Raw genomic sequence first — 23581 nt, forward strand, 5'->3', positions numbered from 1 at the left:
CTGAGCTGCGCCCTCCACAACTAAGACTGAAAGGACAACAACATGACTTGGAAAAAAGTCCTGGAAGTACACACGGTTCCCCAATAAAGTCCTGTTCCCTCTCCCCTATAAAATGAAATAAAAATTTTTAAAAAACCAAAAAGAATCAAAAGTGAAAGCAGGGAACTCAGCCACCATCCCACCCAGCGGACCCCAGGACAGCAGACACACAAGTTCCATCCTCAGTACCTGAGGGAGCATAACCAGAGGGGTAAGGGGTGCTGCAGACCCTCCCTCCCTCCTTCCTTCTTCCCTCCCTCTTTTCCTCCCCTCCCTTCCTTCCTCCCTCCTTCACTTTCTTTCTCCCTCCCTTCCTCCCTCCCTCCCTCTTTCCCTCTCTCCTTCCCTCCCTCCCTCCTTTCCTTCCCCCCTCCTCCATTCTTTCCTCCCTCAATTCTGCAAATATCTGCAGTGCCTTCTATGTGCCAGACGCTGCTCACCTCGCCTAACTCCAGCTTTCATTTGCAGCCTGTCTTCTGAGTCGCCCCATTATTACACTGGCTTATCGAGTCCTCATAGAAACCCTTTGCTGCACGTCCTGATGTCACGGATGAAAAGAGCTGCAGCCTATGGAGGTTCAGAACCGTATCTGAGGGGCCTGCTCCCCGCGTGGCCCTCAGGAACCAGGCCCAGACCCCAGACCGGAGCGGTGGGGGTGGACTTCCTCCCTCAGTTTTTCCAGGCCCTTGGCTGACCTGGCACTCCCCAGAAAGCTAGCAGGCCCTGGCCGCTCTGTGACGGAGGCCACAAAAGCCACAAAAGTACTGGACTAATACAGTCCATCTGTGTCTAACAGATCTTTTACTTATTATGCTGGTCACTTCTGTGAGCAGCTGGATTAAGAAAGACTTTGGCAAGTCACCACGATGACTCGGTCCAGCCCTCCCCATGGGGTGCAGACAGGCCGTCAGCGTGGAGGACAGCGTTCTCCTCCACAGCCCCAGAGCACTGACACACGCCACCAAATATAGGCAGGAAAGAGCCTCCTTCTTTCTGGGCCACGGGGTGGGGGAGGGGTGTGCTCTCGGGTGTGTAACTCCGCAGCAAGGCAGCCGGCGGCCCTGAACCGGGCCTCCCTGTGTCAGAGGAGCCGCCACAGGTCCTCACTGGTGTCAGCAGTGAGTCCGCCCTTTCAAGGGCTTCCTGCAGTCATTCCAGAAACGCTGTTTCCACAACGTGCTTCCTCACATCGGTGTCATGCTTTACAGATTGCAAAGCCTTTCCACCAGCACCTCATCTGCTTCTCCAGGCAGCCTTGCGAGGTAGGCTGAGCGTATTTCATCACGCCTGTTGTTTAGATGAGGAGACCCAAACTCACAGAACTCCAGGGACTCTGCCAAGGACACCCAGTTGCACACAGAGCCAGGACCTGAGGCCTCCGGATTCCAGAAGGAGCAGGCTGCCAACATTCCAGGCGGCCCCTCCAGGGCTTCGGACGTGACCTGACAGGCAGAAAGCAGGCTTGTCTCTCTGGAGTCCCTGGGCTGCCTGAAGACAAGTGATAAAACTTCTAACAGAAAGCATGCATGTATTTCAGAAGGTTGCACAGGCTCCCTTGGCTCAGTTCTGTTTGGGAAAGATCCTTCTACCAGCAGTGCGGAGTAGGAAGTGCAGAAAGTGTTCTGACGGGCAGAGAAGAACTGGTGCTAGGACAGCAGTTCACGTGCACAGGGTGAGGTGCCAAGCCAGGGCTGTGACAATGGGACTAGAGAGAAAACAGGCGTTTGAAACACATGTACAGGGAGGTGCAAGCAGACATGGAGACGGAAGAAGGGGCGTAAGGCAGGTGGGGGTTTCCAGTCTGAAGGACCGATGCGTGAGGATGTTGTCACCTACAAACAAAGGCAGAAGCAGGTCAGGAAGGAGGGTGTGGATGCGTGGAATTTGAGATGCATGAGCATCTCAGGTGAGGAAAAGAATTGCCTGTGATTCCCCAAGTCTAGCGCGGACTAGACATTCAGTCGGTGCTCATAGAAGAGAGAAAGGGAAGGGACACAAGTAAATGAACTCAGTGGAAACGACCAGTGGGTCGGGTCGCTGGCCTCTAGATCCCAGAGGCTGGGACAGAAACTGGGTAACCATCAAAGTGTTAAGCTCACGGACTCATTTATCTAGGCAGCAAGTATCTGAGTGCCTGAAACGTGCTAGATGCCACGCCAGACCCAGAACCCAACGGGGGAGACAGATACCAAACAGGGGACCAGACAGCCAACGAATCACAACAGATAAGCACTGAAGGCCCAGCAGTCGTGGCTCCAGTTCCTTCACATTCTCTGGTTTTTAATGCCACATTGGGGGGGGGGGGGGGCTAGCAAAACAGAAATTCCATTCCCCAGGTGAGGGCAGGACAAGCTGCATTTCTAAGGCCTGGGGACGACACTTGGAGAACCACTGCTCCAAGGGACAGGACAGCAAGGAGGCGGGGCCGGCCCCAGACAAGTGTCCTTGTAAGAAGGGTCTGAACGCCTAGGAGCCACTATTTGACCTTGATCAAGGTGTCTAGCTTCTCAGAGCTTTGGTTTCCTGATGTCAACATGAGGAGAATCACTGCCATGATGTCTTCAAAAGAAAAGAGCAAATTAAATGTGTGGTGAGGGAAATACTCCATTTTTACAATTTATGGTGATATCTGAAGGGTGGGATTGGGGTGATTTTTAAAACACTTTACCTGTGTACTTTTCTGTATGCTTGATTTCTTTATAATGTACACACAACACTTTTACAAGAACACCAATTTTTTTAAAAGTAAAAAAAGTTCATAGATTCTCTAGAAGAGCCTTCTAGTGGATAATAAAATCGACTGACTGCTTAGCGACCAGCATTTTTTTAATAATTAAGCTTTTTTTGCAACAACTGTAGATTTACAGCTATAAGAACTAATACAGAGCGATCCCCTGTGTTCTTTACCCAGCTTCTACCCAGGATAACGTCATGCGAAACCATAGCACAGTCCCCCAGGATACTGGCAGGGACCAGCAAACACAGCTCACCACAGGATGCCTCACGGGCCCCTCTGCAGGCACTCCCACTCCCGCTCCCCTTCTGCCTCCTCCCCACTCCTTAACCGGCCGCCCCTTAAACCCGTTCATTTTAAGAATGTTATGGGCCGGCCCGGTGGTTCCTATGGTTGGAGAGTCATGCTCCTAACGCCGAGGTCGCTTGTTCGATTCCCACATGGGCCAGTGAGCTGCGCCCTCTACAACTAAGATTGGGAACAACGGCTCTCCCTGGAGCTGGGCTGCCGTGAGCAGGGGGAGGGAGGTCAGCATAAGCGGGCGTGAGCTGCCAGGAGATGCCAGTGGCCAGTGTGAGTGGCCGCCGGTCAGTGTGAGCAGCTGGCAGCCAGCGAGAGCTGCCGTGAGCGGATGACCCAGGACCGACTGCCTCAGCCGGTGGAGCACAAGGCTCATAACACACAGCGTGGGCCAGGGAGCTGTGTCCTCCACAACTAGACTGAGAAACAACGGCTTGAAATGGGGGATGGTGGGGGGAAAGCGGAAGAAGAAAAAAAAGAATGTTATATAGGTGACATGATCATAAATCCCTAACTGGCTGGTCGTGGTGGGTCGTCACGCCCCAGGCCTCGAACTTCTTTACTGACAGGCTCATCGTGGCCGTGAGCTGCCCTGTCCGTTGTTTCTGTGCATCTGCGTCACCAGCCTCTGAGCTAAGCCGAACCGCCCTCAGGAGAGCACAGTCTCCTAACGGTCCTGCGCCTTGCTTTCCCACCTCCAGGCCGTCTTCCTTCTGTGCCCTCCTTAACCCCAAACGCACGAAAGAAGCTGTGAAACTGTTATTCTCCAGAGCATTTGAGATCTTGCTTCCCGGCAGATGGCATCAGTTTGGCTCAAATAAACTCTTATAAAAACTCTCTACAGGTCTGAACACTTTTTACTTTAACAAACCCTATCTCACAGTGGCAAAAAAAAAGAGAGAGACACAAATGGAACCACACATTAGCCGAACTTTGGGCATCGGCCTTTCCCGTTGGTATCCTTCTCCGGACATTCCCCCAGGCTGTGGCGTGTCCCCATCACCTGTCCCTCGCCATTGCAGAGCAGGAGTCCACGTACGGATGGCCCAGTGTTCCTCCATTCACACCTCCACGGGAGGATGTCTGGGGTGCTGCCACTCTCTGGCTGTTGGGAATGAAGCTGCTACGAACGTGGTGCCCAGGGCCTGTGTGAGCGGAATCCTCTCTCTCTGGACAGATGCCCACGAGGCCACTGCAGAGCCCGGTGGTAGCTGCATGTTTGGCTGTTTTTCAGCAACTGCCAAACTCTTCTCCAGAGCGGTTGTCCCATCTTATATTCCCACCAGCCATACGTGAGGGCTCCAGTGTCTCCACGTCCTCACCAGCGTTTGGTATTGTCACTGCTGGTTTATTTTCGCCATTCTAGGAGCCGTGTAGTGTCATTTGCATTTCCCCCAAGGCTAAGGCTATTGGCCAGTTTCACGTGCTCACGTCTCATGTGTGTCTTCTCTTCAGTGAAATGTCCCTTCATGTCTTTTGCCCATTTTCTAATTGGATTGCTTGTTTTACTGTTGAATTTTGAGAGTCTTTTATATACTCTAGGTAATAGTCCTTTATCATACATGTGGTTTGTAAATAAATATTTTCTCCTGGTCTGTAGCTTGTCTTTTCATCCTCTTAACAGAGTCGTTAGCAAAGCAAACATTTTTAATTTTGAGGAAGTCCAATTTATCAGTTTTTCTTTTCATGGACTGTACTTTCAGTGTTGGGTCCAAGTAAGAATTCTTTGCCTGGCCCTAAATCTTAAAGGTTTTCTATGGGATTTTTTCCTCAGCGTTTTATAGTTTTACATTTTACATGTAAGTCTGTAATCCATTTTGAGTTAATTTTTGTTTAAGGTATAAGGTTTAGGTCAAGTTTCATTTTTTTGCCCACGGATGTCCAATTTCTCCACTTTTTAATGGGCTGGAAAATATGCTAGTGCATCCCCTATATTCTAGGCATATAATGTTTTCTAAATGCTTTGTAAAACTTTAATTTCAGTTATATACTGAACAATGTAAAACGTGTAGTTTAAAAGTTTGAAAAATATAGCTCTAACTCTTCTTACCTTAAAATTCTGATTTCTATCTATGATGTCAGACACTATTAACGTTATCACAGATAAAGCCTGAACAACAACTAAGAATATATCATAAGAACCAGCATGTGTGTCCATTAGTTAGGATTTTACTTCCCCTTTATTGTGGGGGAGGTGGTCATAATTGTAAACCTGTCACTGGCTCATAAATGTTTGTATCTAGCAAGCCTGAAGTGTTAGTTCCCTGTATTATAAAAGGCAAGGCTGACATTTCAACACGCAAATGCCTCACATTTATTGAAGGCAGGATAGTTCAGTCAAATAAGTGTCTAGGGTCATAACAGAGAGGAAATGGCCAGCCACGTCACGGCCAATCCAACGCAAGTGGGACTTGCTGACCTCCCGAAATTAAGAGCCCATTCTGGAATCGGCCCATCTACTGACTCAGACAATCTGTGTTTGGTTCTCCTTCGCCACCGCCTAGTCCTGTGACTTTGGGAGGTTCCCTCAACCGCTTGGAGCTACACGCCCTCCTCATTAATTGGGGATAAATACCACCTATCTCAGAGGGTTAACTGCGGGCAATGAGAGCGAAATGAAAGAGGACGTATGCGAAGCCAGGTCTCCGTGGCGGGCACTGTCAGGCCGTCTCAGAGGGGCCGTTAGCATCACTGAAGGGAAGCAAACACTTTCTTCTTCCCTCTCCCAGGCTCACTCTGGGAGACAGACTTAGCAGACAACAGAAAATGAAGGAAAGCAAAACCAAAATACCTGCTCGGTTTTTAATAAGAAATGTTAAAAAAAAAAAAAAAAGAAGAAGAAGAAGAGAAGGAGCAGAGGAGGGAATGGGCTTCAGCGTGTCACAGACGCCAGGACACATCTTTATAGGCCTTCGTCACTTGAGCCATCATCATCAGACACCAGTGGGGTGGGTACACCTGCCAGCCACTTCCTCTCCGTAGCACAGCTCTCTGAAGGTGTTCACAATTTAGTAGCACCTTGAAATGGGTGGTGTGCTTTGGGTAGGAGAGCTACAATTTCCCTAAAGAAACCACGGTACAAAAAGTGACCCACATAGGAGGTACCAACTGCTATAAATACTTGGTAGCAAAAGCTGATGTCATGCGTTGGGTCCAGGAGACACCCAAACACAACGTGCCAGAAGAGCAGAGAAAGCACATAGCAGAAACCCAGCGCTGCTGTGCGCAGCTCCCATGCCTTCTGTCGCAGATTTCTAACCCAGTGATGGACGCCCTCCAGCCCCCAGCCCCTGTGCTCTGTGCTACTTCTTTCCACACATCACAAAGCTTTCTGACTGCACTGGCATAACACGGGTCTCGACCAGCAAACTTCCGGCCCTGCTCTAACCCCTGAAGTGTGCCTCAGCAAAACCCAAAGATGAGTGACAATTTTCCTTCCGAGTGGGATACAGCAGGAAAGTCTGACCCATCATAACCGGCCTGAAATCCTCTCACGATGAGACCGCCGCTTGGCTGCTTGCAGGCAAAGCACTCCAGCCGCAGAGGAGTGCCCTCCCCCCACAGGAGTTGACATGACCGCACACCAGCCAGAGGGGTGGAGGCGGCAGCGCTGAGCTTCCAGGCCGGGACTCGGGCAGTTTGAAGGACCGGTCACTTAATCTCAGAGGAACCATAATAAACACCAAAGCCCAGATCTCTGAGAAGTGTATGTGCAATAACGGGACCTGGGGCCAGACTACAGCGAAATGGGTGGCAAAAGGCCTGTGCAGACCCCCACCCCCAGGCCCTCCCTCCTCGCACAAGCGGGAGCCCAGCGCCTGTGGGCCATCTCCCCTGCACCCCTATCCCACACATGCTTTCAGGAGAAGCTTCTGGGACAGCACCTGACACACAGAAGGCACTCACGAAATATTTCTTGACGTGAGTGAATGTAAATTACTTGAATCCAACAAGAGTTATTTAAATGTGTTACCTCTCTTGCAAACAATGCCATGAGCTTGAACACGTAGCTCAGCTCCTCTCCACCCGAGTTTTATAATTTGTAAAACGTTAACAGTAACAGTATTCCCTATGGGACTGTTGTGAAACAGAAGCCCAATTCATGCCACGAGCTTACTGTACAGGCCCCGGCACGTGGCATAATGACAGTTACCATTAGCTATTACCAGCCTGCACCCCAAGGGCAAAGGAGTCTAATGAGACCCTCAGATATCACCATGAAAGGATGTCCGCGTACACTGGGGGCCGGGGGTTCCTGGGACAGTGTGTATCAAGTACTCACTGTTTTGTTTTTTAAAATACCCCCAAAACTGTGCATATAAATTTGTAAGTGCACTGGAAAAGATCTGGAAGGAAATACACCAAAACCTAATAGTGGTTACCCAAAGACAGCGAGAAAAGAAACATTCACCTTTTGCTTTTTGTCTTCTGTACTGCTTGAATTATTTTCAATCAGCATCTAGTTTTCTTATAAAAATTTTCAAAGGATTTCCCTGCCACGTTTCTGGAGAAACAAGCAGGTGCGTCAGGAAAGCGGAACCAGAAGATAGAAGTAAATGAACGTGACTGTCAAGTGCAGGCGTGGTGCGCACAGGAGAACCACAGCGCAGCGCCTCGGCCTGCAAACAGGGCCTGCCGCCATGCCTCCGTCCCACGACTCAAAGACGGAGAACTTTCTAAGCAACCTCACGCCTTTTTGCCGTCCTCAGACCAGCGGTCGAGTTTTAATCACATCCACCTCTCACAGGGGTTTGGACGCGGCCTTCCCAGCTCCTCAGGTCTGTCCACCGGGTGCTGTTAGTTTTCCTCCGGCGCCTGAATTTGGATTGTAATCCCCTAGTGATTACAAACGCACCTTAGTTTGCTTGTCATTTCCACCACACTTGGCACAGTGCAGACAACAGGTCAGTGAGTACCAGGCAGGAAGACCTCTTGGAAAACGTACCATCCGCTTCTCCTTATAAAATTACGGACCAGGGAACGGACGCGACCCGCCTGGGTAGCCACCAGCATTGCTATAAACAATGCAAAGCCAGGTGGTCTGACTCACGGAAGGGTGCTGGTATGCAACCCCATAAAAACTGTTAATACGTTTTGCTTGTCTTGAAAACATGCACTACTATAGAAGATGAGTGTGATTTCTCGTGGAATTGCTCGGCCCCGAGTCCTGAACTCACATTGTTAGAAAAACAGTAAAGCCCGATGGGATATTAAGAGAAAGAGAATCTGGCTGACAGAGGAAGGGAAATTCACACGGATGATCATGGTCCAATGACCAAATCAAAACACAACAAAAGCCCACCTAAGTAGGAAGGTTAAGACTGATGAGCAAATTCAAAATAATTCACGACACAAGAGCAGGACCATTAAATACGGAGGAATCAGGTAAGTGTGTACCCACTTGAGGTATGAATGCAAAACTTCCGTAATTTTGGAATAAGAGGGCTATTAGGAATTTGTCAGAAAGGCTATCTTAAACAGTTTGATTCCTATGTCATAACAAATAAGTGTACTTCTATACACACAATTCATATATTAATTGTACTATTCAATTCATGTATCTGGGAAGTTTGACAATATCCAAATTTCTATGCACAATCTTTTTGGACTAAATTTGGTATGCCACATAATTGGGGGCCACCCTTCTCTGGGTGACAGCTAAACCCAGTGGCTTCACAGGCAGACTTTATGCTGCCACAATAATGCATAAAGGAGGAAGAAGAGTTTAATTAACAAGGAAGGAAACCATTTCTAAACTGTACTTCCTTCCAAAACCAATCTTATAAACGATACGGAAAATATAACTAACTGAACACAGAACACTCTCACAAATTAAAAAGGTTACTAACAAAATTCCCTACATTTCCTTCCCAAGAACACTGCAACCCTAAAACACAAATCGCCTGGGCTTCTCCCTCAGAATAAATCTCTATACCAAAAGGTTTGAAAAGTCAAAAGACAATTTAGACATCTTTTGAGGTTAAAAAAACAGAAAAATCTATATTATTTTATTATCTGCACTGCCTTTTCAGGACTGTTCTAGACTCTCAATAAAAAATTCTCTAAATCTCAAAATTCCTTCACACACACACGCACAGCTTAAAATCCAGGAGAGAGACTAAATAGTACATAATTATGAACTTGTCAAAAGCAATATATATATATTTTACCAGCTTGCCTCCAAAGAAAACAATTTTGAAATTATAAGACTAAATTCAGGTTGCAGCTTAACCATCAACTGTGAGTGAGACCAGGCAATTTACCTACCTAAGCTCTCTCAGCTTGTTTCCTACTCTTTAAAATAGGAGCAATTTTTCAAACCTCTCTCTAAGACTGGCAAAGAAGAAAACATTGGCGAACACGCTGCATTGGCAAGGGTACAGGAACCCGGCACTCCTCCACACTGACGGGGGAGTAAAACGGTGTAGCCCTGACCAAAGGGAGGCCAGCATCACCCGTGAAAACTGACACTGCGCCTCACGGTGACCCAACAAGCCCGTGTCTAGGAATCCACCTATGAACATATTCACGCAAATACACAAGAATGACGTACAATGCAGCATTGCGTCTTATTCCAAAGGGCTGGGGACAGACAACCTAAACACCTAAGGAAAGGGAACTAGGAGAGAGATGTGTCTGTCATGCCAACACTGTTTTTTAAAAGGCCACAATCATCCATAAATGCTTGACTCTGCTCAGGAAATCTCTGAAAAGATTCAAAAGAAACAAGTCACAGCGGCTACTGGACAGAGATCAGTGACGTGAGTGGAACTTCCTTCTTCTTCTCTAGGGCCTTTTGAAAGCTGTTCCATTGCTTACATTACATATTCAAAATATGTGACTAAAGGAACTATTTTAACCTAATCACAAAAGACATAAGGCAACTAGTAGTATCTAACTACTACTAGTTGTAGCAGGATCTGTGTTGATTCAATGAGGAACAAAACGGAGAGTCCTCAGGATGAAAGAGCGATTTTCGTGTGGGTGTCAGCGAAGGAAGCAGGGCCCAGCTGGGACCCCCCAGAAGAGGCCTTGCTGAGTTCCTCCACCTACCTACAGTTTAACCACAGCTCACGCCCCTGCCTGGAGTGTCCCCTGTCCCACCTAGTTCCCTGCTTTACAAATTACCTTGAAACTTATGGTCAACACCCTTGGGCTTGTGGATCACAGTCTCAGCGGTCACCAGGCTCCCCCCAGCATTGTTCCTGGTGCCACGAAGAATCACGTGGCCGGAGGGAAGGCTCCAGGCAGACCCGCACCGCTCTGCAGCCTTTAGAGGCATGCCCAGATTTTCCCTTCAATCCCCAAGCCGTGAGAGAGTGGTACGATGGTCTGTAACACCTGCTGCCTCCTCCGCCCACCGGGGCTCTGACAAACGCTTCTTCTACGGCCCAATTCCCGTGCCGTCTATTGGCGGAGCGGTGCAGGCAGCACAACCCCAGACTCGGTGGGCCTCCGGTTTCAAGAAGGGATCATGAAAAGGGAGTATTTTAACCCTTAAAGGATGGATAAGATGTGAGGAGCAGAAGGGGGTGACAGCATTCCGGATAGAGAGAAGAGCATATGCTACATGTTGGTGAACCTGCTCAACCAATAGACAAGAAAGTACAGATTCTGGTGCGGCTCTGAGACTGGGCTTCAGAAAAGGGCTTAAGGAACTAGCCCGAGTGTAAGGTTGAAAACAGTACCAGAAAGAAACCCGAACTAGTAGATTGCATCCAGAGCCTGAAGGCTTTGAATGCCAGGCCAGGAATCTGCACTTCATCTTAACAATGGAAAATCACGGAGTCTGTGTAGACGTGGAATGCTAAAAGCAGGATTCCACACATGATTTAACCCAGAGACATAAGACAGGTTGGAGGGGAAAAGAGAGCTTAGGAGGCTGTTGCCAAGATGCCACTGAGAGGACGGGAACCAGGGCACTGGCCCTGGGCGGGAGGACAGTCGGTCTGTACCTGTGACCTTTCAACCACGTTGAAACAGCAACGGAATGAGTAGGAAAACAGGTACCCTCCACTGAACAGGTCGGTATTCTTCACATTTCTGATAACACATAAAGGCCGACTGTAAATTTCTGTGATAACAAGACTCAGAAGCAGAGAAAAATAACAATCAGTTATCAAAGGGTTTCATTGTAGGCACCACATTTGGCCTTTCCTTCAACCACACTGTGAAAAAAAGAACACTGGGTTTTATTCCTGGCTTTGCCACCAAAAACGCTAGAATGTTCCTGTGCATCCCAGTTTAGCTGTAAAATCAGTGGGCTCACCTAGGAGATTTCTGAGGGCCTTCCAATTCGCAAATCCCTCAAACAATACCGTAGTACCAACAATGGTGACAAAAATAAACTTCACCTTCTAGGGGGGCAAGCTAGACGATCGATCGGTGAAATGCACAAAAGATGCGATCTGCAGGGATTCGGATCCACCATACACTGGATGACAAAGCTGGCTGTGGCTAAACACAGGTTCTCCTGACAATGGGTGAAACGCACGGACATGCGGGGACACTGCCGAAACCTTCCAGGTTTAGATCATTGAGGTTCATGGCCAACAGTTTACAATCACTGATTAATCTCAGTGCGAATACCTTCTTCCAGACGACATACAACATCTAAAAACTTCCCAACATATCTAATTTGTCATTTAATATCTTACCATCAAGAGAAAGACAAGAGACTGAATGTACAGACAACGGCCAGACCTCATATAAAACAGAGCCGCAGCCACCTGCCTGCAAGTCAGACTCGCAGGACGTCAGCCTGCCGTCTCCAGTGACAACCCAGGAGGCTGAACAATAACTTCTGTGACAATCGGCCAGGATTTGATCAATAACTCACAGCTTCCCTAACTTCTGTGCCCACTTCCCACTCAGGACCAACCCGAGAAAGCCACACCTGCTCCCCTAGCCTGTCACCTGGGACGCCCCCTTCTAGAAGCCCCCCAGCCTCCCCCAACCCCCATCAGGACACCCGAGCCCCCTTTTCTCCACCAGGAAGCTCTCCCACCCCTCTGCCTGCCTTGGGGTCTCGGCTAAACCTTAAACTCTGAATCAACAGCTTTTGCCTTTATCATGTGGTTGGTCTTCGTCTGTTTCCACGAAGAAAAGTCTTAAACCAGGTGCTTCTCTCCAGATGGTCAGTCCGTAAGTTAGAAGCCCAACGAGGCAGACTCCAGGCCTGGAGAGCCATCACATCCCCCGGCCCTCTTCCCACAAAACCCGCTCACGTGAGTTCTCAGTCACTCCCTTTCCTTCAGGGAAGTAACCAGGTGTTACGGAAAGGTCAAGGGCTTTGCATGCAAAGCCCTGGGTTTCAGCAGTTCATCTTTCCCCTCAGAATTATGTGACCCGGAACAAGTTTCTTAACGTCTCTATGTCTCTACCCTCATCTTTAATAAAAATACTTCCCTCTAAGATTGTATAAAATGGGAGGCTGTAACGTAGCTGACAAGTACTGGACCCTCAGTGGCAGCGAGCACCTGCCCCGGCCCCACCTGGGCCCCCTGGGAGAAACGAGGCACCTTGGAAAAGGCTGACGAGCACCTTTTATTCACAGAGAGGCCACAGTTTCCTGACTTGGGGAGTGTTACCAAAAGACAAGCTTTCTTTCCATTTTCCAACCTAAGTACGGGTCACTTCTAGCTCACGTTATATGATCCATAATTGGAAAGTGACTTTTCTACACGACCCCATGCTTCCGTTTTTAGCAGACTTGGAGGTACCTTATTACCTTTTTCTTAAATCCTCTTCAGAATGGAAAATAGAACTTTAATCTGTAACATTGTTAAAAGTATATTATCTCACTCTTTAAGTCCCCTTCAGAATGGAAAACAAAACTTTAATCTGTAACATTGTTAAAAGAAAAGATATAACTATGTGTCAAATTGAACTTTTGTAAAAAAAAAAAAAAAAAAAAATGAATGAATTACAAAAGGTGTTGTTCCACATTGGGCCAGTGGAAAGAATGTGTTTGTTCTCCTTTGGAGCTGGACAAAGCCCTACCCTGCCCTGCCCGGGTCAGAAGTCAAACTTACTGGCCCCCGGGCGAGAACGCCCCTCATAGCATTTATTCCAGGAGACTGGACAGTGAATGGGGCCGCCCACACCAGCACAGATTGTTGAGGGTTTCGTTTCTGCAGTCAGTCACCCGTCCTGGGTAAAGCTCTCCCTTCTTCCTTTTCTACCCAAGTGGCCAAGGTCATAAGGATGTTCCAGGGCGTCTTCCCTCAGAGGAACAAGCCCAGCCATCTTGGCCTTCTTTTCTGGCAAAATTACTCAATTCTACTTCCACCTGCCAAGTAGCTAGATCCGCCTGAAGAGCCCCTCCTGTCTGTCCCTGAGAGGTCCTAGCCAGGGTTTGGAATGACTCCAGGATTTAGGTCTAGGCTTCAGGAGGTGAAGAAAGCTCATCTATGCCACTGTGACAAATGGCAAGTGAACTCCTGTGGGAGGTAAGGTGTGCACAGCACTCACAAGTTTCCCACGGGCAATCCAGAATAATCGTTGAGAGCTCCGAGCCAGAGCACCTGGGTTCCTACCCTAACGCCAACATTTCCTGGCTGTGTGATGCTGGACAAGGCCGCCAATCTCACTGTGCCTCAGTTTCTTCACCGTCAAATGGTCACAATAGAGTTGCTCTAAAGATTAAATGGGTTGGCACTAAGGGGTAGTTCAATAGAAATGTGTTGAATATGTAAATAAATGTTAGATATTAAATATAGTGGGGGTGCCAAAAAATGGACAAGTGGACACTTTGGTTGACGTTGCTCAAGCAGTAGTTCGCCACAATCAGAAGTATCTGGATGCTGATGGGAACCACTTGTGATTGCAGAAGTCAAACATGACTTGTATTCATCTTTTGTTATTGGTATATATTGAGTATTACAATTTTAATAGTTTTTTTCCTTTCTTGAAATGTGTATACATTTTTTTGGCACCTTCTGTGTGTGTGTGTATATATATAGTATTTATAATGCGCAATAAAGGTTTGGATTACATGCTTAACTCTAGAGAACAATGCTTACCTCTAGAGAAGGAGAAAAGCAAACTTCAGCTTTTTGAGCAGTATCTTCAAAATTCTGCAGAAAAATGATTTCTAACCCAGAATTCTATACTCAGCCAAACTATCAATTAAAAGCAAGAGTAAAATATTCCAATGTTATATAAGATCTCAGAAAAAAGTCATTTCTTAGAAAGCCACTGGTGAGCATGCTCAACCAAAGCAAGAGAAAGAACTTCAAAAGGAGGCGTCTTGTGCAGGAAAGGACAAAAGACACCCTCAGGGTGACAGACAAGCTCTAAGGAGACACCTGAGCAGGCCCAGACAGCAGCCAGTTTAGAGGACAGCAAGCCGAATGAGAGGTTCGGGATACTCATCCTAAGAAAAGGACAGAATGGAAGATTCCCTGATGGGTAGGAATGTACGGAAAGGAAGTTTATTTACACTTGGGGGTGGGGTGGAGAGGGAGGTGGACAGTAACAGATACAGAGAAAACTAAGCAAAACAAAGGCGGGCGATTATCAGCTCTAGGGGAAAACTATAAGAGAAAGGAAATATAATCAAAGGAGACTAAATGTCTCAGCTGTGAATAATAGCTGACTAGTTAACCGAAACCTTTAGCATAAGTATACTGAGAGGAGGGGGGGGAGGTGGCCAGGGGGGGGGGGGGAGGTGGCCAGGGGGAGGGGGGGGAGCATAAATGGCCTAAAGAACCTCCTTCCAAAGCAGGGTGTCTCTCCAACAGGAATCTGGAGGAAACAGAGAAAACATGCAAAGGGGTTGCCCCTGAGGAGCAGGAATGGGGGGGGGGAAGATTGCTGTTTTTCTGTCCTAAGCTTTGGAGAACTTTTGACTCTTAAAACTATGTGCCTGTGTATAACTTTGTTTAAAATGGGTATTTAATTTTTAAACAAAATCTGATACTTGACCGACAAGTATGTCCTATTAAGTGGTGTGTTCTTCAACTTTTTGAAATCCAACCCCTCCGACAGTGTGTGGAGGGCTGTAAGTCCCTGCCCGGCAAGCACACCCACAGGCAGACACACAAAATTTGTGCGCAGGATTTCAGGCAGTTTGTAAATTCCTAAAGCCTTAGGATGATGGATTCTGGTTTCTTACAGGAAGTTTACTTCAAACCAGAGCTTGTCATTCATTGCAAAGGAAACAAATCCTAACGAAAAACTATCTGAAACACCAACATGGTCAAATGAGGTCCCGCTTGGTCTTACATACTTGATGCCCGTCACCAGTTGTCTCCACGACCACAAGACTGCACCTCATCCCTAACTATGAAGGAACAGACTTTGTTTTGTTGGCTTTGCTTCAGCCTTGAAACAGATTCTCTAAAACTCAGGAATGTGAGTTCCTGTTGGGTTGACTCAGCTGTTTCCATTCTAGAAACAGACATGGAATCATGCACTCTCTGCCCCATGAAGAAAGAGTCCTTCACATAAACCTTGAAAAGGCAAGGTCCCAAATTCCCCACATGGGTGTTTTCTTTTCTGATACAGGAATTACTCTAATGACTTCTTGGCAAAACTTCTGTAATCAGAGCAGACCACTTAAATACTGCAAAACACAAAATTCAATTCTGCTTCTGACTGACCTGCCTGGCTGCTAGGAACCTCACCATCCATCAGCTCGACAGCGAGTCAGATGAACAGTTTTGTCATTTAATAGGGACCCTAAGCGTGCTGACATTTTCAGTGCCTTGCTGTGTTTATTTGTGAACTGAGGGAACAACAACTTCATTGGATGTTGTCGTAAAAGGATCGGGTAATTGTGGAAGGCAAAATAATAGCCCCCAAAGATGTCCATGCCCTAATCCCTGGGGCCTCTGAGTGTCACATGACATAGCAAAAGGGGCTTTGCTACTGACTTTAGATAGGAGATTATCCTGGGTTATCTAGATGGGCTCATCTAATCACATGAGCCCTTCAGAGCAGAGAACTTTCTCCAGGTAGAAGAGAGATGCAGCAGAAGTCAGAGCGCCGTAGCACAGTTCAAGGGTCCTTGCTGGTTCTGGGATCACGGGTTATATGCAAGGACCGGAAAGAGGCCTCTAGGAGCTGAGGGGGCCCCCCAGCTGACAGCCAGCAAGGAAACAGGCCTCAGTCCTACAACTGCCAGAACTATGTTCGGCCAGCAACGTGAACGAGCTTGCAAGCAATTCTCCCCCAGGCTCTCCAGCAAGGAACGCAGCCCTGTGACACCTGCTTTTCGCCTGGTGAGACCCAAGTCCGACTTCTAACCTACAGAACTTTGAGATAATAAATCTGTGCTGTTTTAAACCTCTAAGTTTGTGGCAATTTGTTACGGCAGCAATGGGAAACTCATACAGTGATATATGTGAAAATACCCGGCAGAGCAACTGTCAGACGTCGACGTTCACCAAGCGTCCATTGGCTTCCTTAAGTCAAAAGGCAGGATGGACACCTGCCACTCAGAACAACAGATGGCAGCCTCATTCTGATAAACGCAGATCGGGGGAATTAGAAATCGCTCAGAATACCCACCAATTATGGGTTTCAGGTAATTCGCTGCTCCTCCTTGAAATTGTGTACCTACCAATACCTGTCTTGCCAGAGAAACTCGAAGCAGCACGTAGGAGAATAAATGCTGGACTGTGGGCACCAACCCGGCCTCCAGTCGCCCGATGTGCCTGTGGCACACTCACCACACTCCGCTGTTCGCACTCGTCCACCCGTGAGCCCCCGCTCCTCTCGGCTCAGTGACCGTCCCATGTCTGTCGCTCGGCGTGGAGCACAGAACGTGGGCAAATCACCTGTAATCTACACAAAGGCCTGTCAAGCTGTATGACAGTGCAAGCTAACATCTGGATATGAAATGTCAATTCTCTGAGGAAGAGGGCCATGTTTCAGTAGCCTTTGCCCTCCTCCCGCTGCCACTGCCTGGGCCATCAGAGGCTCTCAGCAGCTGGTGGCCAGCAAGCGAAGGCAGGAGGGAGAGAAGAGCAGAACTACCGGGCGCATGGGACTCTGCACAACAGCGTCCGGCGCCTTGAGGAGAGGAGGCCACGGAAGCCTGGGTGCTGAATCAGGTGCCGGCGGACGCCAACTGCGTGTGAAGAGGCGCATGAAGGAGAGTTTGCTGACCTTGACCTCAGACTGCCTACTGCCTTTCCCAACCTCAAGACAGGTCACTTAGGAACTGAAATGTCAAGAAAATATACTTCATTAAAGGAAGGTCCGTGGAATGTATATCATTGAAGAGACTGTTACAGGCTACACTGTGCACATTCAATAGTCTTGCTTATAAAAGATTAACGGTAAACGAGGCTTGAATTTGATGTTTCCCCAAAATACAAAAATGTCAAACAATATTGGTCAATTAAAGAGAGAAAACAATCCTAAATAAAGTTGCCTAACATATCTCAAATTAAAGATCATCTGTATATTAAACATTTGGGATTTTAAAGAAAAACCCAGATTCATTAAATTCTTAATGAAGCATTTTTTTAAATCCTTGGCAACATAATATTTTACAACTTACAAAATTCTACTACATTCATGATGTAATTTTATCCTTAAAACAATTTCTTGAGCTAGACAGAGCAGGTATTAGTAACAATTAATTTCTCTTTACAGATGAGGGAACTAAAGTTCAGAGTGCTTGCCGGGAACACAAGCCTTACTAGGGCCAGATTTCTAATTCTAGTCTCCTGTCCAAAAGAACTAAAGTTATCTTTAATATATGATTTATATTTACAGCTGGTCAATATCCCAAAGATTTTGAGGTGGCCTACAATAAATAACAGACACATACACAATAAGGATGTTAAAATAGAGAAGAAAAAACCATTTGGTAGGTAAGGTAGGTAAGGTGGGACAGGTGGGACAGGTGGGGGGGTGGTTAACACAAAGAATGAGACTTACAGTCTAAGAAAAATTTATCTTTGAACTCCCAGTTTCAGGCAAATAATACTTAAAGGGAAAAGTGATTTACAGAATATCATAATCTGAAAAAAAGCACCATTAGTTCTTTAAAGCCGGTGAATTAAGCTCAGTGTGGGTCATGAGGAAGATAAAGTTTACTCTCTTCCTTCAGGCGAGAACAATTTTGAAATGCAGAGTTCAAACTCGACCTTCTCTATCCCCAGGCATTCCCATCGATGAAAGACCTTTTCATTTAATCCACATAAAAATCAGGCCTGCTACAAATGAAATATACTCTCAACGCAGAACAAGCATTAACTAGTTAAGCTTCAGTGAAAACAGTATACGGTAGTAATACAATCTAAGGAAACCACAAAGAAAACCAGTTGTGGAAAAGACCAGAAAAGACCCCTCCTAAAATAAGATCCCTAACAAAACAAACCACATCGAGCATATCACACGGCACTTTTTTTTTTAATTAAGAGAAGACAAAAATCCCACTGATTTAAGTGAAAATCGTACTTCAGTGGCATCACTACTTGACCAAACAGCTATCATCTATTTTTAATCCCTGTAATCAACCAAATAAGAATAGCAGAGACAGACATGTGGCTTTAAGAAAATCAAGTACACCAAATTCCCATCTTACCAAACAGATAAATTGGAAGGGAGATTAATATTTCAAAGGATTAATTACTATATTCCTTAGAATTGGAGCTTCCTTATAGGTCATTTAACATATGATGCAATTTTTTGCAAGTAATCATTTTAAACTATGTTTGAAACCATTATACAAAACCCCAGACACCCACTCAAAGCACTCCCAAAATTCCATTTATTTCAGACTCCCAAATTAAAATCTCATTAGAGACCGGGACATAACAGAAGCCGACAGTTGGCCGACTTCATCTGACAATGAAAAGATCCATGAAATGCTCCTCACAAGAGTTCTGCACCCAACAACTTCATTAAGGAAAACATCAAACCAATGTGATATAGTACAGATGGTGCAAGTAAAATGAAATTACGAAGAATATGCAAGATCGTGTCAAACATTGCTTAAGCTTCCATCATAAACTCTGGTCCTTAACTGAGACAAATATCCACCCACACAACTGAACTGTTTGAAAAGAAGAAAAAGAACTTCCCCTTTCGCATCTGCATTGCAAAGACCCCCATTATTTAGACCATTGCCACTAACAGAACTTCCCTCTGCTATAGTTGGTTGAAAGGATTAAAAGTTTAGAGCTGAGAGGTTCTTACCTAGTTCAAGACCCTCCAAGGAGGAAACTCAAGGCCAGAAGGGGTGGCTTTGCAGGAACAAATAGTAACTTAATTCCAGAGCCAGAATTAGACCCAATAAATGCCAACCAAGTACTCTACACTGTGCTGCAACAAACCCTAGGAAGCGAATACGAATCTAAAAGCCCTTGGAGAGCTGGGGCAGCTCAGATGCTAAATCACACTAACTACTTGGATGCATGGTCTAGAAAAAGGCCCGCTCGTTCATGCAGCTCTTCCGGGCTCTGAGCTGCAGCCGTGCTCAGCTCTGTCAGAGCAGCTGTCAAGCAGCCCACAGCAAAGCATCTGTCCTTGAGGGCCACCTCTCCCAGAGGGCAGGACACAAGGATTTCAGGGAAGGCTTCAGAGGGAAGGTGCCGCCTCAGCTGAGACCTTCGGAATGGGTAAAGCAGAGCTGGAGGGACAGGGGCGAGGAGTGGGGAGTGGGAGGTGGGAAGTGGGAAGGGCACAGAACACAAATCCCGAAAGGCCTGCGTGCTCCGTTTGGACTTCATAAGAGCGACAGCGGAGGTGGCTACGTGTTCCTCGTACATTCGTGTGACTTACACACCATCTTGTTCACGAAGAACTTCGGTTTGGACAGTAGAGCTCCTGGTGCCTGGGGCCCAGTCTGTCACCTCAGACCAGAGCACTCCGACAGGGGACAGCCTGGCTTTGACTGTGCCTCCCTCAAGGAAGAGAATCATCCCCGGGCCTTCATAGGTGTTTCCGAAAGTCTGATGGGGGGTAATGAACGAGTCCACTTTGTCTGAGTGGCCGAGAGAGCGCCAGAGCCCGCAGGGTAGGGTCCGGCCCGGACGCGAGGCTGGCGTGGCGGTTCCCCGGCGCAGCCTCACCCTGCTCTCCCTTCGTAAACCTGACCTCTCCCTGCAACTGCCTTGGCCTCGGTCCGTGGGTGTGGATTCTCCTTCAAACGCATTTTCCAGCCCGCCAAATTCTTGGGAGAGTTTCCTCCCCTCTCCAGGCGCTGAGCGCTGCAAAGTTAAATCTGGCTTTCCAGATTTTTTTTTTTTTTCCTTCCCAATCCTAACGGAAGAAATCAAGAAGCTCGGGGCAGGGCAGAGGGGCTCGGTTCTCTCCAATCAGCGCGCGCTCCCGCCGGCCAAGCCTCGCGCTGGAGCAGGAAATGCAGTGGCCTGACGCGCGGTCCCCGGGCGCGGTGACAGCCCCGCGCTCCCCGGGGACAGGGCCGGGGACAGGGCCGGGTCCGCGGGGTGGTGCGGCCTGCCGGCGCCGCTCCCCGCTTCTGCTCGTTTGGCAAAAAAGACGACAAATAAAAGAGCGGTGGGCGGTCCCACCCGGGCCAACTGCGCCCCGCGCACAGCCCGCTGCTCCCCTACGGGCGCCGGCCCCGCACAGGGAGCCCCCAGCGCACACACGGGTGGGGGGCAGGCCCCGCTCACACCGACAGGCCGTGCGGAGAGGAGGCCCGGGCGGAGCCCCCAACTCGCAGGGTGACTAGGGCACCACGCGCGTGGGTCCACGCAGCCGCCCTCCGTGACACAAATGCTCAGTGGCCCAGGCACTGGGAAGGCGGGCCACCCCCATCGGAGGGCGGCCAGGACCCCCACGATCGAGGGCCCACGCAGTCACCGTCGATGAGGCACAGCGCGCCAGTCACAGCGCGGGGGGTGGCAGGGACCGTCTCCCACTCGCAGGACGCCCAGGATTCCCCACGCGCGGGACCCACGCGCGGCTGCCTTGGGTGACACACAGGCCCCGGGACACCAGTCACACCGTGGGGGGCGCGGGGACCGGGACAGTGCCCCGCTGTCAGGGTGCGTCCACGCAGGGTCGCAGCAGGCGTGGAGACCCCTCGAGACGGAAACAATGCCCGGGCGCCCGGTCAGCCCCTCTCCCGTCCCGCTGACGCTCAGGGCGGCGGCCGCCACCTGGAGCCGCGACCCCGCGGTGCCACGCGCAGCTCTGCTACACCCGGCCCGGGCCCGGCCGCCCGGGACCTCCGCCCGGCCCAGCCCCGCAGCCCGGCCCGGGACCCACGCCCAGCGCCGGAACCCCTGCCGCCCGCGACCGCCGCCTCACCTCAGGCCGCCGCCCCCGCAGCGCTCGCTCCTGGCCGGCGGCGCCCGGGCCGAGAGGAGAGGAGCCGCGCAGCCGGCAGAGCCGAGGCCGCCTCAACAATGGAGCCCCGGGGCGGGGCCGCCTCCGCCGCCGCCTCAGCCCGGCTCAGGCTCCGGCTCCGGCTCGCGCTCCAGGGAGCAGCCACCGGCGCGAGGTTGCGGCCGGACTCGGGCACAGCGCAGGCGCATCTGCCCCGCCCGCGCCCCTCCGCTCCGCCCCCGGCGGCGCCCGGCGCTCCGGGGCCCGCCCCCCGGCCAATGGGGAGGGAGCTGCGCGGAGGGGCGGGGCTGGGAGAAACAAAGGGAGGTGGGGCGGGGCTGCCGGGGCGGGGCTGCGGGTCCCGCGGGGAGGAGGGACAGAGGAGCTGCCCCCTCTGCGGCCCAGTCCCGCCCAGTCCCGGAGGCCGCGCAGAACGTCCGCTTGGGATCCGCTCAGCGGGCCGTGCTCATCCCAAACCCAGAACTCGAATTTGTAGGGTTGGCCTGCTGTACAGAGAGAGAAACTGAGGCCCAAGAAGCGAGTCCCATAGTCCCATTCCTTCGTTCAGCTTTTATTCTTCCAACACTGTCACAGCTCCTGGGATGTGCGTTAGAAGTGAAGCAGAGGCAAACGCGGCCCTCTCCGAAGGAGGTTCTTCAAGCAGGACCCTAGAGTTTACTTTAACGCATGGAAAAGGAGCCTGGAGCCAAGCTGTCACCCTTCGTGCCTCAAAGCTTTTGTGGTTCTGCTATTCCCCACCTGAAATGCCCTCCTTTCTCCACCTTTCACCCCCATATATCCAAGCACTACCCATCATCTTTAAAACCTCTGTCCTCCTCACATTTGATCTTTCAGCATCATGTGACCCAACACTGGGTTTTCTCTACCTCACCAGCTGCTCCTGGGGAGTCTCCAGGATTGCCACTTCTCTGCCCGACCTAACAGGTTGAAATGTTAGGGGGGGCCCATGGCTGGGCCCAGATGCCCTTCCATTCACCACAGACTCTCTTGCCGGGAAATCTCATGCTCTGCCAGGCTTTAAGCATTACATACTGTGGTGACTGCCAGATCCCTGTCCCCAGTCCCAAACTCTCCGGGGTCCCCAGCTGGACGCCCAGGAGGCATCTCAAACGTCTCAGGGCCAAAACAAAGCGCTTCATTCAAAGCCCCCACCTGCTCCTCCACAGTCTTCTCTTTCTCAGTAAATGGCCTCTCCATCCACAGCTGCTCAAGCTAAGGTCTGAAATCATCTTTCCCTCGAGCCGTCCTCTGCAGGCCCACGCACTCATTGCCATCTCAGTTACAGCACCAGCTGGAGCTTTCTGTGTGAGTGGTCCTCCCAACCCCCACTGAAGTGTGACCTCTCTGGGACGAGGCAGGGGCTTGACTCTGATTCACTTCTGTGTGCAGAACAGGGCCAAGTGCCCTGCAGGTACTCAGGCGGGGTGGAAACGCTGACGGGGTGGACGGATGAAAGGATAGGGACCCAACAGTGACTAGAGCAGAACCAATCCCATCTCCCTGCACACACACACACACACACACACACAGCACTGCAAGCCTGGCTTCCACTTCGATTTGCCAAACAAATTCCTGCCTGAACATAAGACACTTCCATAGCCCTCTCCAGCCACGGTTACCGGTGTGGTTTGGGGATATACTCAGAGGTTAGGAAAACAAAATCTCAGGGAGTGAAGCAGGCCCAGGCTTCAGACCTTTGCATGCGCTGAACCTCTGCCTCACACACTTTTCTCCCAGGACCTTGCCAACTCCTACTGACCCTTCAAGTTTCACCCTAACTGTCGGTGCCGCCCCGAAACCGAAACAATACCCGGGCACCCAGGAAGGCTTTGTCGCCACCGAGCACTAAATATAACCGTGGCAGATACATCCTAAGGTGACCCCCGGTGAGTCACGCCCTTGTACGATTCCCCTGGCATGAGGGCAGGTAGGACCTGTGACAGCTGCTAGCCAATACGATGTGGCAGAGTGATGGGATGTCACTCCCGTAGTCAGGTTACATTACATAAAAATTTGTCTTAACAGACTAGAGAGAGATGCTACTTACAGGCTTTGAAGAAGTCTCCTGCCGTGCCGTGAGGGGCCATCAGAGAAGCCCACCTGGCAGATGGTCTGGAGGACTTGAGGACAGCCTCCAGCCCACAGCCAGCAAAAAGCGAGGCCTCTTGGCACACAGGCCCATGAAATGAATTCTGAGATCAATCTGAAAGACATTAGAAGTGGTTTCAT

The 23581-nt window shown here is 49.5% G+C and overlaps 1 protein-coding gene across 3 annotated transcripts in view; it reads right to left on the bottom strand.

The window, feature by feature from the left end:
- AFAP1 (actin filament associated protein 1) overlaps nucleotides 1-21444 on the bottom strand; it is a 125986-nt gene extending 104542 nt beyond the window's left edge. The window contains exon 1 of one of the 3 annotated variants that reach the window (XM_033105959.1): nucleotides 21314-21444. Coding sequence is in view for 2 of the 3 variants with exons in the window: in XM_033105958.1 (XP_032961849.1) it covers nucleotides 480-501 (22 nt within the window). In the remaining variant the exon portion in view is untranslated. Of the gene's footprint in view, nucleotides 1-479; nucleotides 745-21313 lie in introns of those variants that run through there. The other 2 variants (XM_033105958.1, XM_033105960.1) reach the window with 2 other exon arrangements.
- Between the last annotated feature and the right edge of the window lie 2137 nt (nucleotides 21445-23581).

The sequence above is a fragment of the Rhinolophus ferrumequinum genome, chromosome 5 (assembly GCF_004115265.2).
Source record: "Rhinolophus ferrumequinum isolate MPI-CBG mRhiFer1 chromosome 5, mRhiFer1_v1.p, whole genome shotgun sequence".
Taxonomy (NCBI): Eukaryota; Metazoa; Chordata; class Mammalia; order Chiroptera; family Rhinolophidae; genus Rhinolophus; species Rhinolophus ferrumequinum.